At 41.1% G+C, this 17,077-nt stretch overlaps 1 protein-coding gene across 7 annotated transcripts in view; it reads left to right on the forward strand.

Annotated features, from left to right (window-relative positions):
• The window catches only part of dmd (dystrophin), a 1,950,296-nt gene that overhangs the window by 738,607 nt on the left and 1,194,612 nt on the right, over positions 1–17,077 (forward strand). For all 7 annotated transcript variants that reach the window (XM_068040560.1, XM_068040554.1, XM_068040555.1 and 4 more), the window contains 2 exons: positions 567–716; positions 8,109–8,270. In XM_068040560.1, the coding sequence (XP_067896661.1) occupies positions 567–716; positions 8,109–8,270 (312 nt within the window). The remainder of the gene's footprint in view (positions 1–566; positions 717–8,108; positions 8,271–17,077) is intronic.

Below are 17,077 nucleotides of genomic sequence, written 5' to 3' on the forward strand. Positions count from 1 at the left end.
GCTTCAAATAGAACACTGGTTTAGAAACAGTTGCCAGGAACCAGAGTAAGAATTTTTCATACACTAGGAGATGGAACTGACATGTTCACAGCAATCATTCTTGTATGATCAGGGCCTTGAGTCGTAGGCATTGAAAGGTAACCTGTAACCCGTGGCTGTCTGCTTTTTATTTTAAATTTGAAAATACAGTGTTTGAGTTTGTCTTTGCTTGTGGATAGGTCAGTATATACACACACATGCAAGGTATTCTAATTTCCTTTTATCTCGCTGTGAAGTAAGACCTGAAAGCACTGGAGCGTGAATTATGTGGTACAGCGCCACTTCACTGAGCCTATCATCCATTTAAAATGCTTTGCCAATCAAAATATTTACAGGCTTATCTCCACTCTTATTAAATGGTTGGAAGTTGATAAGCTGTTTTGATGCCATCTGAATTCGAAGATATGTTATAGCCTTGGATCAAGTTCTAACCTAAGCATATAGATATAGTTATGTAAAAACACAACCTACCTGATTAAAGCTGCACTTCAAAGTCATTTGCTTCTAATGTTGTGGATTTGTTTCAGTCCCTGGAAAATGTCATGCGTCACCCAGAAGATAATCAAAATCAAATCCGTGAGTTGGCACAGACACTGACTGATGGCGAGATCTTGGATGAGCTGATCAATGAAAAGCTGGAAACATTCAATACTCGTTGGGAGGAGCTCTTACAACAGGTGAGATCGATACGCTGCTATTTGTTCAAATGACAATCCTTAGGTGATAATACTAATATTTATGTTTTTGCAAGGACTTCATGGCACTGGACTAGGATCAGTTAAAACACACCTTTCAGAAAGGGTCTTTTTTTTCCAGAATGTTTTTTTAATTGTGCTTAAGTTTCCTTTGTGGACAACAGTACAATATGGATTGCAAACTATTTGCAGTTATGTGGTAACAGTTTCAGACAAGAGAAGACCTTGGGCCTATCTAGTCCATCTATTCACAGTATTTCCTTTGCTGCATTTCTAATAATCCTGTAAAAGGTGCAAATGTTATATTGATCTGTACATTTGGCCAAGAGCAAGTATTGATAGAGTTCATGTCTTTAATTGGCTGAAGGACTAAGTTAAGTCAGGTGAGGGGTGTTGTTGTAAGGTATAGAATATGGGCAGGATTTGAACTGTGTGCTTTACATGGAAATAATTAGTTGAGCTATGTGATGTTGAGGGTCCCGTGTTGCTTGTGTGTCACAGAGTTCTCCTGCTATTAAAGATTCTCTTAATTAACTATCAAGTTATTCAGGATTCAGTTTAATGAACTAATCAATTCTCCTGATTAGTCCTTTAAATGGACTCTTAAAAAGGTGGGCGTGGAACCTGCGAAAGTTTTTCATCTATCTGATGTGTAGCAATCCAATCTAGTGAAGCACCCATTATAGTAAGTAACCTCATCGAGAGCTAGCAAGGATGAGACCAAGTTTGAGTGATGATTGTGAGGGAGGAATCCAAAGTTGAGTCCACTGAATGGGAGTCCAGTAATCTTATCACAAGCTGCCACGGTTAGTGCTCACTCAGTTATTTGCAGTGCAAACCTACCATACAGTGTTTTTGCCATTGTCCCTGGCCTATTCTCAGTTGCTCAGTCACACTAGTAACGGTAAAATGATATCCAGTTTGGTGATGGCTCTTGGGATGGATTGTAGACTTTATATTTTTCAGGTGCCTGTTGAGAATTTTCAGGATGATTTTGTGTTACATTGTTATTGAGCAGAACAGTTTTCACTTCCTCTGTCTTCAACGGCTGCTGATGTGGATAAGAAGCCTTCATCTCATTTACTTCAGTTAAATTTAAATCCAGGTTTCACAAGTAAATGGACAGTGTTCTAACTTGTTCCTAGATTTACAAGCTTTCTAATTTTATTTTGTTAACTAATTCCAGTATTTTTAACTAAGTTACAAATTACCTGTTTGCTCTCAGTAGACAATTTGAATTTCAAGTTTGTTGCTAAGAAGTAAGATCATGCATCTTTCTCCATTTTTTTCTATCTTGCATATAAATTGCTTTACTTTATCCCCATGGCCACTTGGATTAATGATGCATGCAGAAGAATTTGTCCAACAGGAGGATACTGATTCTGTAGAATGATCTGACTTCTCATTTATAGCAACCTATATAAATGGATGCTGATGCATAATCTCCTCATTTAGAACTAATGTGTAGGTTTTTGTAACCCTTTATTTGCCTTTACAAGTTCTGCGCTTGTTGCAGTTCAAGCTCTAGTATTTATTTTTGAGATTATTTCTTCCATGGTGAAGTTTAATTTTTCTTTGAGCATGTGTCCATTTTATTACATTTGAAATATTTTGGCATTTGAATGTTGAATAACAAAGGATATTCATTTTGTTTCCCCTTTCACGGAAGTGCCACCGCCGAGCCCCCGCGATATTACGCACAGGGGCACATTGAAATGAAGGGGGCGGAGTGGCCGCTCCCGATGACGTAAAGGAGGTGGCCGCCGCATCCCCAGCAATGGCGCCACCGCGCAGGCACTGGCGCCGTTTTAAAGGGCTTCAAGCCCTTAGATGAAATTTCAATGTTTAAAGGGACTGTTTTGTTCACGCCTTCAAATAAAGGTCTGTTGATAATTGCAATCCCCTCTCCTGCCCCCCCCCCAATGAATAAGTAGTCAGTTTTTTTTCCATATTCCCCCCCCCCCCCTCCAAAAAAGTGAGTTCTCACTCACGACCTTTCCCATCCGTACGTTATTGCCTTTGATCCTAAACCCCTTCCCACCATCTCCACTGCCAATGAAAAAGGTTTTCCATGCTCCCCTCCCTACCACCCCCAGCCCTGATAATTTTGTTCCACACCCGTCCCCACCAGTGTCTCGCCTCGGAACTCCGCACGGTGTTGCGGCGGCATGTATGTTCATCTGCATGTTTGTTAATCTCATTTTAATATTTAAATGAAGGCCCCGCAGCTTGGCGGCAGGTGGGGGGGGGGGGGTGGGGGGGGCGGGTGGTGGCCACACCGAGTCCTCGCTGCCGCGGCTAATATCCGGCAGGGCCTTCTCGGCTGTTAAAATCCAGCCCCTCTTCTATTTTTACCACTCACGATTGGTATCATGAACTCCCAAGTCAGCTGTTGGGTGGTTGCACTGTCGAGTGAAGCACTCTTTCTAAAGTGTTACTATATTAGGGGTAATTTTCAATTTTGGCAGGGTGGAAAACTAATGATAGCGATTGACTCCCTATTAAATTCATTGGAAAGAAAAATTCAAACAGGGAAGATACCACTGCAGGCAGTTTTCTGCCCTGTCAAAATTGAAAATGACTCCAATTGTGTTTTCACTCCAATCCCAGAGGAACAGTCACCTGAGGCATGAACACATCGTGGAAGGGAAAGGGATTATTTCCTGGATACCTTTTGCCTACCCCTTTGATAACAGTATTTACTCTATAGAGACCCAAGCCCTTTTTAATATGGGTACAAGATCTACAGGAAGAATGTGCTAATGTGAAACTTACAATAATTTGAAGGTACGAAGCACAGTGGCTTTATCAGCATATTGCAATATCAAGAGCGCCTTATATGAGAACAAACAAAGACCTATAAATCAACTGATTATGCTCTCCTGGACTTTTGCTAATTGTATTTCCATTTGAGCTGAATCAGTTCATCTTAGCAATTTGTATATAGGTACGCAATGTACTGTTTGATATTTAGCAAATATTTAGAATACTGTGTAAGTTTTAGTAATTTTTGTTAGTTACAATCCTGCCAATCTATTTCCTTAACATTTTCTTACTGCACTGACAAGCATAAAATTTGGTTGGCAGAAAGAAAAAAAGTTTTCTCATTTTTTTCGGCCAATCTTGAGCAGACTTGTTGCAGTTTAATTTAATTGGAATGAAAACCAACAAGTCCACAAAAACGTGACTTAATTTTTGCCACAGCATAACAACTCAAGTTATTATCCCAAAGCTGAACTTTAAATGGGATTATGTAGATTCTAGTAAATGACCCAACATCCTTCAATATTGGAAAGAGAGATGTCTGCACACTTATTGTCTTTCAGTTGTCTCTTTTTGCTACTTTTAATCATCGGTTAGAGACAGTCTGAGAGCAGACATGCAGTCTAGAATCTCCTTTTCTGTGATGTGTTGGAGTACCATACCAGTGGCATCAGGACTGTGGGCTCCTGCTTGTGATGTTGCTGAAACAGAACATTGTGTTTTACAAGGGGAAGTTGAAGTTCTGTACAAGATGTCTACCCACATTTGCCTCCAATAAGAGATTTTAAAGCACATCGCAGCAAAATGAGAGATATCACCTTTTGTAACGGAATGTAATAGGCATTTGATTCAGTAGAATGAATTTTCCCATTCAATATCTTTGCTAATCCTTGTGTTGGAATATTTTTAGGAAAATTATGGAGCATATTTTCCATCCTTTCTAAAGTTCTAACAGCTTAGAATGAAAGAACACAAAGAATTTTTACTTTACTTACTATGTCCCTGTGTTTCAAGAGAGATAACTATTGGACTTTTTAATTTGATTGATATCATGTTAGGGTGGATTTTCGTCTTCACCGCTGGCCATTATCTGGTGGAGAAGATTGGCCAGCCTTTATAGAACCCATCTGATTTTCATCCCATTGATTTCAATTAAGCAAGTTCTATGAAGAGTGGACAATTTATTCTGCCAGATTACTACCCAGTGGTAAAGACAAAAATCTTTCCCATTATCTTTGTGCTGTCTCCTTCTTGTTTTACTTAAATAAGTCAGTAGTTAAATTAAAGATACATTGGGACCTTTTTCTTCATTCCACTGTAAATTTGACATTATAAAAAAAGTTAAATATTCAGTAGATCATCTATGTGTTTAGAATCAAAGCAGTGAATGAACTGAGCAAAATAAAAAATTGTGGAACTAAGCCACTGAATTCAATAGCCATGCCTGTGAAAGTTGAAAAGCTAGGGAATTAATGTGTGAGAAATTGCTTAGTGCACAAGAACTGGTAATCCTGTAGCACACAAAATCAATTTTGCTTGCATATACTGAGAATCTTCATCCCTTAAGCTCTTTTGATGGAATATCAGATTGACGAAACCAGAATTCCCATTCTTTTTCCTGGTAAAAAAATTTGAAAGAGGAAGCAAAACAAAACTCTGTTTAACTTGCTTTATTTGTCCATGATACTGTCACGAAATTATGGAATAGTTAGCAATTTGTCAAATAAATCATAGATCCATAAAATTTTATAAGACAAATTTGTTTTTCTGCGTGTGTGCTGGATGTCACCGTGTTCTGTGAGCAATTGTGAAGCTCACCTGGATGACCTAATCAAGTCAAGACAGGAGGCATCAGACCAGCACCTAACAGGAATGGCTTTCTGTATTTTTAAGGGAAATATACCTGTGCTGTCCAACAATTATTAGTATTTGAGATACATTGGTGCAAACTTTCCTCATTTTTGTGTTGGTTTTCAGGGCATTTGTATTGAGGAAAAGAGGTGGAGACCCTGGTTTTCATGGATATTGCACATGATGTACATTTTTGCCGGGCCGGGGTGGGAAGAAGAATCTCCATGTCTGGACCAAAGTTGCAATAAGGTCTGGTACCAAATATTTTTGGCAGAACCCAAACTGACCATCGTTGAGCAAGCTATTGGCAAACAGACGTAGTTTGATGGAAATTTTGATGACTTTGTCGATCACTCTGCTGATGATTGGGAGAAGCCTGTTAGCGCAATGATTGGCCATATTAGATTTGTCCCAGCCGTACTACTTAAGATTTGCACAGCAGAGCTAGCCACTCACCTAAGAAAAATGATCAAGTACAGCTATGACACTGACAATTACCCAATAATGTGGAAGATTGCTGATAAATGTAGGTCAATTGCTAATCATAAGTGGAATGATAGAACTCATCAATAATCCTATAAAATGTCATCTGCTTGCCAGTAGATTGCTCATTGATGGTCAGGTCAGGCTCTGCCCGAACTATTCAATACCAGACCATATCACAGCTTTGATCCAGACAAGGGTGCAGGAGTTGAATACCTTGACATCAAGTATGGCATCAGGAGCTCTAGAAAAATGGGGTCAAAGGGAATCTCCAATCGCCCCCATCCCCAGTGGATGGAGTCATACCTAACCCAAAGGGCAATGGTTGTGGTTGGCAGCTTATCATCCGGACATCACAGAATTGTTATAGTGCGGAAGGAGGCCATTTGGCCCATTGTGTCCGCAATTCCATCAGACCCATTCCCCTGCCTTCTCCCCTTAATCCTCCTTTTCATATAGCTGTCTAATTTCTTTTTGAATGCTTCAATTGAACCTGCCTCCAACACTTTCTCAAGCAGTGCATTCCAGACCTTTAACCATTCGCTGCGTGAAAAAGTTTTTCCTCATGTCACTTTTGCTTCTCTTATCAAATAATTTAAATCTTTGCCCTCTCGTTCTCGATCCTTTCTTGAATGGGAACAGTTTATTACTATCTACTCCTATTGCTACTCATATCACTACTATCACTATGTCCAGACACCTCATGATTTTGAATACCTCTATCAAATCACCTCTCAGCCTTCTCTTCTCCAAGGAAAACAGTCCTAACTTCTCCATTCTATCTTCATAACTGAAATTCCTCATCCCTGGAACCATTCTCGTGAATCTTTTCTGTACTCTCTCCAATGCCCTCATGTCTTCCCTCAAGTGCAGCACCCAGAATTGGACACAATACTCCAGCTGAGGATGAGCTAGTGTCTTGTACAAGTTCAACATAACTTCCTTGCTCTTGTACTCTATGCCTCTATTAATAAAACCCAGGATACTGTATGCTTTATGAACCGCTCTCTCAACCTTTCCTGCCACCTTTAATGACATATGCACATATACGCCGAGGTCCCTCTGCTCCTGCACCCCTTTTAGAATTGTACCCTTTATTCTATATTGTCTCTCCATGTTCTTCCTACCAAAATGAATCACCTCACATTTCTATGCATTGAACTTCATCTGCCACCTGTCTGCCCATTCCACCAACTTGTCGATGTCCTTTTGAAGTTCTACACTATCCTCCTCACAATTCACAATGCTTCCAAGTTTCATATCATCTGCAAACTTTGACATTGTGCCCTGTACACCAAGGTCTAAGTCATTAATATATATCACTGTAGCAGTTCCTCACAAAAGTGTTCTTGGCTATTCGTTTTCAGTTTCTTCATTACTGACATCCCTCCATCAGAAAGCGTAGGGATGTTCATCAATGGTTACATGATGTTCACCTCCTTTCAGGTAGATTGTGGCAGCAAACGCAGTGACAAAACTAAGTGTAAAGGCTTTACTAATTATTTTCTGCATGTTCTACAGAAGAAGCACAAGAACACGATCATACTGCAAAGTTTTATGAGTCACATATGCTAACAAACCACCAATCATATTTGCAGGTATTGTTACACTTACCTGGCAAAGCTTTGGGAAACTGCTTTCACCAGAATGCACCATAGGGTTGACACAACTCATGGCAACATTGGTCAGCTCTGGCCTTAAATCTGCACAGTGATCTTCCTTTTCCTTCATATCATTTTAATCTTCTCAGCAGTGGGAAAATCTGCCACAAAAGAAATTCCTTGGATATAGTGCCTTTCACATCCTGGGGTCATGCTAAAGTGCTTTACAGACAATCAGGAACTTTTAAAATGTAATCAAACTTGTAATGCGGTGAGATACCTGATGAATTTTTGTCCCCCAGTTGTGACACAGCCCTTTAATTTTTACTTGTATGTTATTTTTCCTTCCTGCCATTAGTATGCTCTTTACACTTGACCTGGATCTATGATTAATGATGCAAATGAGCTGACTGAGAGCATTTGACTGTTAGCACATTACTATTCAAAGAGGGGTTAGCACCCATTCTTTGTTTTTTTCTTCAATTGGAAAATCATTCCAATTATTCCACTTTTCCATAGAACATTATGGAATTGAAATGAACAGAAAACAACTAAGAAACTTCTCTTATTTCAATAAATTTCTGCTTATTGTATTTCTCAAAAGATCTTGGAGTTCTGCTGATGCGAGAGATGAAGCAGAGAGTGTTAATGACTTGTTTTTCCCTGACCCTTCCAGGCTGTAAGAAGACAAAAAGTCCTTGAGCAGAGCATTCAATCAGCACAGGAGACAGACAAAACCCTTCGTTTAATCCAAGAATCTCTCGCATTGATTGACAAACAGCTAACGTCATACATTGCTGACAGAATTGATGCAGCCCAGGTCCCTCAAGAAGCTCAGGTATGTCAGAAGCCTATTCACTTCGAGTTGGATTGCAAATCAGGAGAACATCTATGTTTTTTTTCAGAACTGAGAAAATGTCATTCCCAATGCAAAGTAAGAGAGGAATTGAGCCATCCTATTTTTGATTTCCTAAATGCAAGTAATTAAGGCATGACATTCTTTATCGCATTTGTTCATTCTTCCCCTGCAAAGGACAGGACCTTTAAAAAAAAAATGGTGCTCTGACAGAAGCCATACAAGCACATTGGCTCTCCAAGTTATTTTGCATACAGGACATCATTCTGGTATTGCATTTCAATGATCTTTTTTCTGTTGTTGGCAGCAGCTTGTTCATGGTTATCTTTCAAATTTTCAAGTTTTCTTTCAAGTTGCTTAACTGTGTTGTCATTCATGGTTCATCTTATCATTCTTTTCTTGCCACTTCTTGGGTACCTGGAGGGGTCTGTTCACTCTTCGCTTTTTTCATTCTTCATATCAATGACCTTCTACACTCCTCCAACATATCCAATGTTTAGTTGAGTCCACTGTATCTACATCAATTACCTTTGTATTGCATAGCCCCACGGCACACCATTCTTACTCCTCTTGTCGAGTGATGCTTGAATCATCTTCATGGCAAACATATTTTCCCCTCAGCTGATTTTAATCCTATAAAGTTTAGAATTATGACCCCAAACTTCACATCCTCAAATCCAAGGGCATAAAATTAGACAAGGTCAACAATACCATTCTGCTCCGACACCCATCCTCCATAATAAAAACAGAAAGTGCTGGAAATGTTTGCAAGTTCTCCCTGTGTCTGCGTGGGTTTCCTCTGGGTGCTCCGGTTTCCTCCCACAGCCAAAAGACTTGCAGGTTGATAGGTGAATTGGCCACTATAAATTGCCACTAGTATAGGTAGGTGGTAGGGGAATATAAGGACAGGTGAGGATGTGGTAGGAATATGGGATTAGTGTAGGATTAGTATAAATGGGTGGTTAATGGTTGGCACAGACTCGGTGGGCCGAAGGGCCTGTTTCAGTGCTGTATCTCTAAATCTAAATATGATATCTGGAAATACTCAGCAGGTCTGGCAGCATCTTGGAGAGAGAAACCGAGTTAACATTTCAGGTCCGTGACCTTTCATCAGAACTGGCAAAGGTTGGCCTATAATATTTCTAACCTTTGCCAGTTCTGACGAAAAGCCACAGACCTGAAATGTTAGCTCGGTTTTTCTCTCCACAAATGCTGCCAGACCTGCTGAGTATTTCCAGCATTTTCTGTTTTTATTTCACATTTCCAGCATCCGCAGTATTTTGCTTTTATTTTACCTATCTTCCATTGTCCAGCTCAGTAGGACTGCCATTGCTTGGTTCTACACGTCTGTTTCTAATTCTAGGCAGAGCATCTCCAGTAATGGCTTCTCTTTCCAGTTCCACATTGTTACTTCTGGAATCTATCCTTGTCTCCTTCCTCTTCCTCATCTACAGTCTCCCTCTGGGCGATATCATTTGTAGTCATGGGGTCAGCTTCCACATGTATGCTGGTGACATCGAGCTCTAATATTCCACTTCCTCTCTTGACTTCTCCACTGCTAGCCTGCCGTCCAGTCTTGGCTAAGCTTCAATTTCCTTTGGTTAAACATTGGAAAGACTCCAACACCACCTCCTCAAACTCAGTTTCCTCACCAATGACGACATCCCCTTCCTAGCAACTGCTTTATTTTTGAACCTCAACTTTCTGTTCATCCCAAGCTGTGTTTCTGACTCTCCCAACACAAAGACCACATTCTGACCTGCCCCCCATCCCCATCCCCCCCCCCCCCCCCACCCCACAGCTAGGTGACATCATCTGCCTCTGTTTCTACCTCAGCCCATCTGCCACTGAAACCCCCATACGTGGCTTTGTCAGCTCCAGACTCTCCCAGCTGGCCTCCCACACTCCGCTGTCCCTATTCTAATCCACACTAAGCCATGCCTGTTCATCACTCTCCTCATCACTGAACTATATTGGTTCTCAGTTTTGTAATGGCTCAAATTTAAAAGCTTCATCTTTTGTTTAAATCTGTCCATAGCCTTGTCCTTTCCTATTTTCCTAACTTCCTCCATTTCTTCAACCTTCATCATGCTCTCATTTCCCCTGACTGCAGTCTATTGTGCATAGTCACTCTGCTTACCTCATCATTGGCAGTCATGTCATCAACTGCCAATGCCTCACTCTCTGCAATTGCCTTCCCTCTCACCACTTCCTTTACTTGAAAAACTTTCTTAAAAGCTGCCTCTTCCATATCTCCTTTGGCTTGACATCTGATTTCTTTACAACATTGTCATGTGTCTTATTATTTCCCAAGGTTAAAAAAGTCTAAATAAATGTAAGTTGTTGTTGCTGACACTTCATTTACAATGGAGAAGAGCAAGATAGATGTGAAGAAATGCTTTTTTCTGTGGGTCTTAATTGCCAGCCCTGGGCAATGTTGGTGATTAGTTGACCAGGTAATTATGCACTAGTGTGCATGACCAGTATTCCCGCTAAGCTATGCAGGTTTGTGGGTATGGCCATGCACCAGCCTGAAAGGTAGCACGGAGGCCTTGTTCCGGGATAAATAATGTGGCTCAGCAAAAAAATTTAAATGGATCGCACACTAAATTTTAAGGGAACATTGTGCATGACACTGTACCTGTAGTCAGTTGTACCTTCATAAAATGCTTTTGTGTTCCTGAAGTAGGTGGCATTAGCGACTGGGCCTGTATGGCCATGTGTGTCATCCATGCATTTGGTTAAAAAAAACAGGGATCCTTCCTGTTAATGCCAGTTTTCCATGGAGAAATGAATCCGATCACTGAACCGGGAAAACAAGTTGTCTGTGACCTGCATGTTGTGGCTGTGCACTTCATCAATATCTCCTGCTGTTGCTTAGAAGTCACAAGAGCATAAAAATGCAAGATAGCAGTTGATGTGACAGCTACTGACAGAGCCATCCTTGTCCTCGTTGTAGGACACTTCAAACTTTTGTAACTGCCTTCTTGAGAAATAGTAGACTCTATATGCATATTTTATGGGACAAATCCAAAGACGATTGCTTTGGCTGAATCAGAGAGTGGTGTCGAAGGGTAGCTCCTACTCAATGGCCTGCACCCTGTCCTGTATACTTGCTCCTGAACTTGCAAATAGAGAAGGATTGACAGTGGAATATATAGACAGTGCACAATAATGATTTCCTGGTTTTCAGAATCATAAAAACGGAGAAAATTTATGGTACAGAAGGAAGCCATTCAGCCTATCATATCTGAGAAAAATGAAGAAAGTTCAATTTTGGGAATGCAATGGGGGAGAAAAGGATGAAATAGGTATAAGTAAACAGAGCAATTATTGGTTGCAGTTAGAAATATGAGTCCACTTTGAGAGTGGAGCTAAAATGGCAACTGTGCCTCCCATTTAGTCCCTGTTTAAACATACATTTTTCCTAATTCCTCATTATAGAACAGAATATCTTGAATAATACATGGCATTGCAAAAAACAGATTAGATAATTAATTTAGCAAAGCTTATACTTGTTTTAACAAAAAGTAAAATACATTTTGAAGGGTCTTTTTTTTTCAAAGACATTGTTTTCTCCCAAAGCTTTGAATTTCTTCGTTCACCATGTAATACCGGGTACAGGATTATAGAAAAATTTACTTAATCCATCGAAGAAAACAATGGATTTTGTTCTCATCCCCAGGTGTGTCTCCCATTATTGCATGATTAGCACAAAGCTTAAACTTAACAGCAGTAGAGTGAAATCCCTTTAAATTCAATTTGGCAAATCTTCTCTTTGAAGTTCCCAAAAATAAAAGGATGCTAATTGTAATTTTGAAGTAGCTATTAGTTTTGGAACATTGTTGATCTGAGTAAAAGTAACACTGAGGCCATCATGTACTATTGGTATTTTTGTGGTAGGTGATAAATAGAATGTGCTTTGCACACCACCCTGTGGTTGGTTGAAGCGAATGCTGGGAAGTAACTAGAGAGATGGACTAAAGATGAAACTTGTGACCATCATTTCATAATGTACCATATACCTTCCCCTTCCATTAATCATCCAACATTTCAATTCACAGCATGGACCCTCATCTTGCAAAAATGTTACACAGACTGTGGATACATAAATCTCAGTACCCACTTTTTCTCTCATGTCCCAGGTCTGCTCAGGAAACTTCTCTCAGCTGCATCTTCCATCAGATCTCTCATATGCAATTTCCTTTCTCATCATTGAAACTTCAGGAGATTGTTATCCCATAGCAGCATATCCTGAATTGAATCAACTTCTATAATAACTGCAAAGGGCTGTCAAACCTGATCACAAGGTGATTACACAAATCTTAGTTTATCCATCCAGATACCCTATATAATTACCCCGCCCATTGCAGCATTATATTGTTTATTGAATGATTCCAGGACTCTTGCCTCCAGTATCCTCTATTTGGAAGTCCATTGTCATTCTGTGTTTGAAGAAGGACTTTGATATCATTGTACATATTACTTTAATAAATTACTTTCCAGGAATATAAAACTGTGGAACTCTTATCTCCCTCAGATTTTCTTCCTCCTACAACCTACAAATTTTTGGTAGCTCGTAATCATCACATCTGAATTTACCCTGGCATCTTTTACTCCTTTAAACTTTGGCGATGTCCAACATTATTATCCTTTGCCTCTTCCTTTGGTATCTCACCTGGGTATGATAGCTTATTGATTATGTAACTGGACTAGCAATCAGGAACCTTGGATTAATAAACTAGATAACATAAGTTAAAATCCCACTATGGGAGTTTGAGAATTTGAACTCAATTTATTTTAAATTGGGGTTGGGGTGGGTGTGGGTTGGGAAAAATATTGCAAAAATGTTGTAAAAACCTAACTAGTTCACTAATGCCCTTTAGGAAAGGAAACCTGGCATCCTTACCTGGTCTGACCAATATGTGACTCCAGTTCAAAGTGGTTGACGCTTAACTGCTCTCTCAAGTGGCCGAGCTAGCCACTTAGTTGTATGGTACTTAAAAGGCTAACCATGACCTTCTCAGGACAACAAGGGATAGACAATAAACAGCCTTGTCAATGTCCATTTCTAGAGAAAGAATTTAAAAATGAAAGAGTGTGGTCATGTTGAATGGCAAAACCCACCAGCTCATGACATGCCAATTTGATACCTCATTTGCACTGGTAGTCGCAAGTATGAGGATCAGCACATGCATTTTGGTGACTACCATCCCACTTCTCCTTGTTGTATATCTTCTAAGTCTCATTAATTATAAGTTTCCTTTGCTTTTGTGGGAAAGAACATCATGACTCACTGTCACTTCAGGTGTCAATGAATCATGAGTCAATGGCATTTTTGAAAGAACATTGGTTATTCACTGTCACTGAGATAGCCTTTCTTCATCCACCTCCTTAACAGTTTAATGTGATGAATTGTATCAACCCTGCCAAGCTGCCACATAAACTTTAACACAGTGTAGAATCCTGATCTTGACTCTTGGTCGATAGCATATGATACAATAGGGGCAAAGAAGCAATAAAGTGGAAATTTCTATCCTTTGGAGGAACAGGGGAAAGGAACACAAATAGCTCCATAAGTAGGGAAGAAAATAAATAAGTTAGCTGCACTCTTATCATGTTGACAGCAGCTTTAGTGGTTCCTTTGTTCACTTCAAAGTTTAAAAACAGCCCTCTAACCAAATAATTTTGAACTGGTATAGTCTTGCCTTTGCCAACAGCTCAATGTGTGTCTGTTAAACTTCCCAATCTGAGTCCCTCCATCTAATTTGAATAGGCTAGTGGTACTTGAAAAGCTTGCTTCGAGGGTTTGATCTACAGCGTACTTGATTGGAGGTCAGGTGGGTGCAAAAAATCCATCATGCGGTAGCTCTTAAAGGAGTGGACTTCATCATTTAAAGGGGATGCTTGGTTATGACAGAAAAGTTGACTAATTGTTTCTAATAGTACAGTGGAGACATTGGTCAACACTGCTTTGGTTGATGCTGAAAGGTTGGAGATCCTGCTGCAAGAGGTGGATGAAAGGAGACTGATGGTGTTTGGTGTGGAAGCATAGGAGCCAAGTGCATGATGTGGGAGGATCTTTTTTTTTCTTTGGCCTCCTTGTCTCGAGAGACAATGGGTAAGCGCCTGGAGGTGGTCAGTGGTTTGTGAAGCAGCGCCTGGAGTGGCTATAAAGGCCAATTCGAGAGTGACAGACTCTTCCACAGGTGCTGCAGATAAAATTGGTTGTCGGGGCTGTTACACATTTGCTCTCTCCTTGCGCTTCTGCCTTTTTTCCTGCCAACTGCTAAATCTCTTCGACTCGCCACACTTTAGCCCCGCCTTTATGGCTGCCCGCCAGCTCTGGCGATCGCTGGCAACTGACTCCCATGACTTGTGATCAATTTCACAGGACTTCATGTCGCGTTTGCAGACGTCTTTAAAGCGGAGACATGGACGGCCGGTGGGTCTGATATCAGTGACGAGCTCGCTGTACAATGTGTCTTTGGGGATCCTGCCATCTTCCATGCGGCTCACATGGCTAAGCCATCTCAGGCGCCGCTGGCTTAGTAGGGTGTATATGCTGGGGACGTTGGCCGCCTCGAGCACTTCTGTGTTGGAGATACGGTCCTGCCACCTGATGCCAAGGATTCTCCGGAGGCAGCGAAGATGGAATGAATTGAGACGTTGTTCTTGGCTGACGTACGTTGTCCAGGCCTCGCTGCCATAGAGCAAGGTACTGAGGACACAGGCTTGATACACTTGGACTTTTGTGTTCTGTGTCAGTGCGCCATTTTCCCACACTCTCTTGGCCAGTCTGGACATAGCAGAGGAAGCCTGTCCCATGCGCTTGTTTAATTCTGCATCGAGAGACAGGGTACTGGTGATAGTTGAGCCTAGGTAGGTGAACTCTTGAACCACATCCAGAGTGTGGTCGCCGATATTGATGGATGGGACATTTCTGACATCCTGTCTCATGATGTTCGTTTTCTTGAGGCTGATGGTTAGGCCAAATTCATTGCAGGCAGCCGCAAACCTGTCGATGAGTCTCTGCAGACACTCTTCAGTGTGAGATGTTAATGCAGCATCATCAGCAAAGAGGAGTTCCCTGATGAAGACTTTCCGTACTTTGGTCTTCGCTTTTAGACGGGCAAGGTTGAACAACCTGCCACCTGATCTTGTGTGGAGGAAAATTCCTTCTTCTGAAGACTTGAACGAATGTGAGAGCAGCAGGGAGAAGAAAATCCCAAACAGTGTAGGTGCGAGAACACAGCCCTGTTTCACGCCACTCGGTTGGAAAGGGGTCTGTTGAGGCGCCGCTATGCTGAATTGTGCCCTTCATATTGTCATGGAATGAGGTGATGGTACTTAGTAGCTTTGGTGGGCATCCAATCTTTTCTAGTAGTTTGAAGAGACCACATCTGCTGACGAGGTCAAAGGCTTTGGTGAGATCAGTGAAAGCAACGTAGAGGAGCATCTGTTGTTCATGGCATTTCTCCTGTAGCTGGCGAAGGGAGAACAGCATGCCAATGGTGGATCTCTTTGCTCGAAAGCCACACTGTGCCTCAGGATAGACACGCTCAGCCAGCTTCTGGAGCCTGTTTAAGGCGACACGAGCGAAGGCTTTCCCCATTATGCTGAGCAGGGATATTCCGCGGTAGTTGTTGCAGTCACCGCGGTCACCAATAAAGATAATGGTGTCGTCCAGATCCATCCTTCATGACTGCAAAGGAGGACAGTACTTCCTGGTGTGCTGAGGATGGCAAAAGTAACTGTACTCAGTTTTGCTCACATTTTTGCGGGTTCATCAACCACGGCACAAAGCTAATTTAGGAACTGTCACAACCTTTGTGCAGTAATGTTTGAAATATTGGGCATAACCATTGTCATTTGCATCTAGTCATTCAATGTACCAAAGCTGCATGATACACCTTTCTTGAAGATGGAGATTGAAGGTAAACAATGGAACCAGAGGCTGCAGCATCCAGGCTTCATCAAATTAATGTGGTCAATAGCGCTTCGCCCTGTTGTCAGAGCCATCGACTGTGTTTATTAGTCTTCTCACAAATACTGCTACATTTCAGACTGCTGCAGAATGAGGGAATCATGGCTGCTTCCTGGATAAGCTACTAATGTTTCTGTAGTCAGATATCACCCGATCTGTAATTGAATGCATAAGCTTTCTGTTCATAATAAAAACAGGAAATGCTGGAACCACTCAGCAGGTCTGGCAGCATCTGTGAAAAGAGAAGCAGAGTTAACGTTTTGGGTCAGTGACCCTTCTTCGGAACTGACAAGAATTAGAAAAGTCACAGGTTATAAGCAAGTGAGGTGGGGGTGGGGCAAGAGATAACAAAGGAGATGGTGTAGATTGGACAAGGCCACATAGCTGACCAAAAGGTCATGGAGCAAAGGGAAACAATATGTTAATGGTGTGTTGAAAGACAAAGCATTAGTACAGATTAGGTGTTAACGGACTGAATATTGAACAGCAGCAAGTGCAAACCTGAAAAAAAAAAGTGGGTAAGCAAACTGAACAAACTAAGATGAAATGAAATAAATGCAAAAAAAAGATTGTAAAAAATGTAAAAAAGAAAAAATGACTAAAAATGAAAGTAAAATGGGGGGCTGTCATGCTCTGAAACTATTGAACTCAATGTTCAGTCCGGCAGGCTGTAGTGTGCCTAATCGGTAGATGAGATGCTGTTCCTCGAGCTTGCGTTGATGTTCACTGGAACACTGCAGCAATCCCAGGACAGAGATGTGAGCATGAGAGCAGGGGGGAGTGTTGAAATGGCAAGCAACCG

This window comes from Heterodontus francisci, chromosome 10 (assembly GCF_036365525.1).
Source record: "Heterodontus francisci isolate sHetFra1 chromosome 10, sHetFra1.hap1, whole genome shotgun sequence".
NCBI classification, from domain to species: domain Eukaryota; kingdom Metazoa; phylum Chordata; class Chondrichthyes; order Heterodontiformes; family Heterodontidae; genus Heterodontus; species Heterodontus francisci.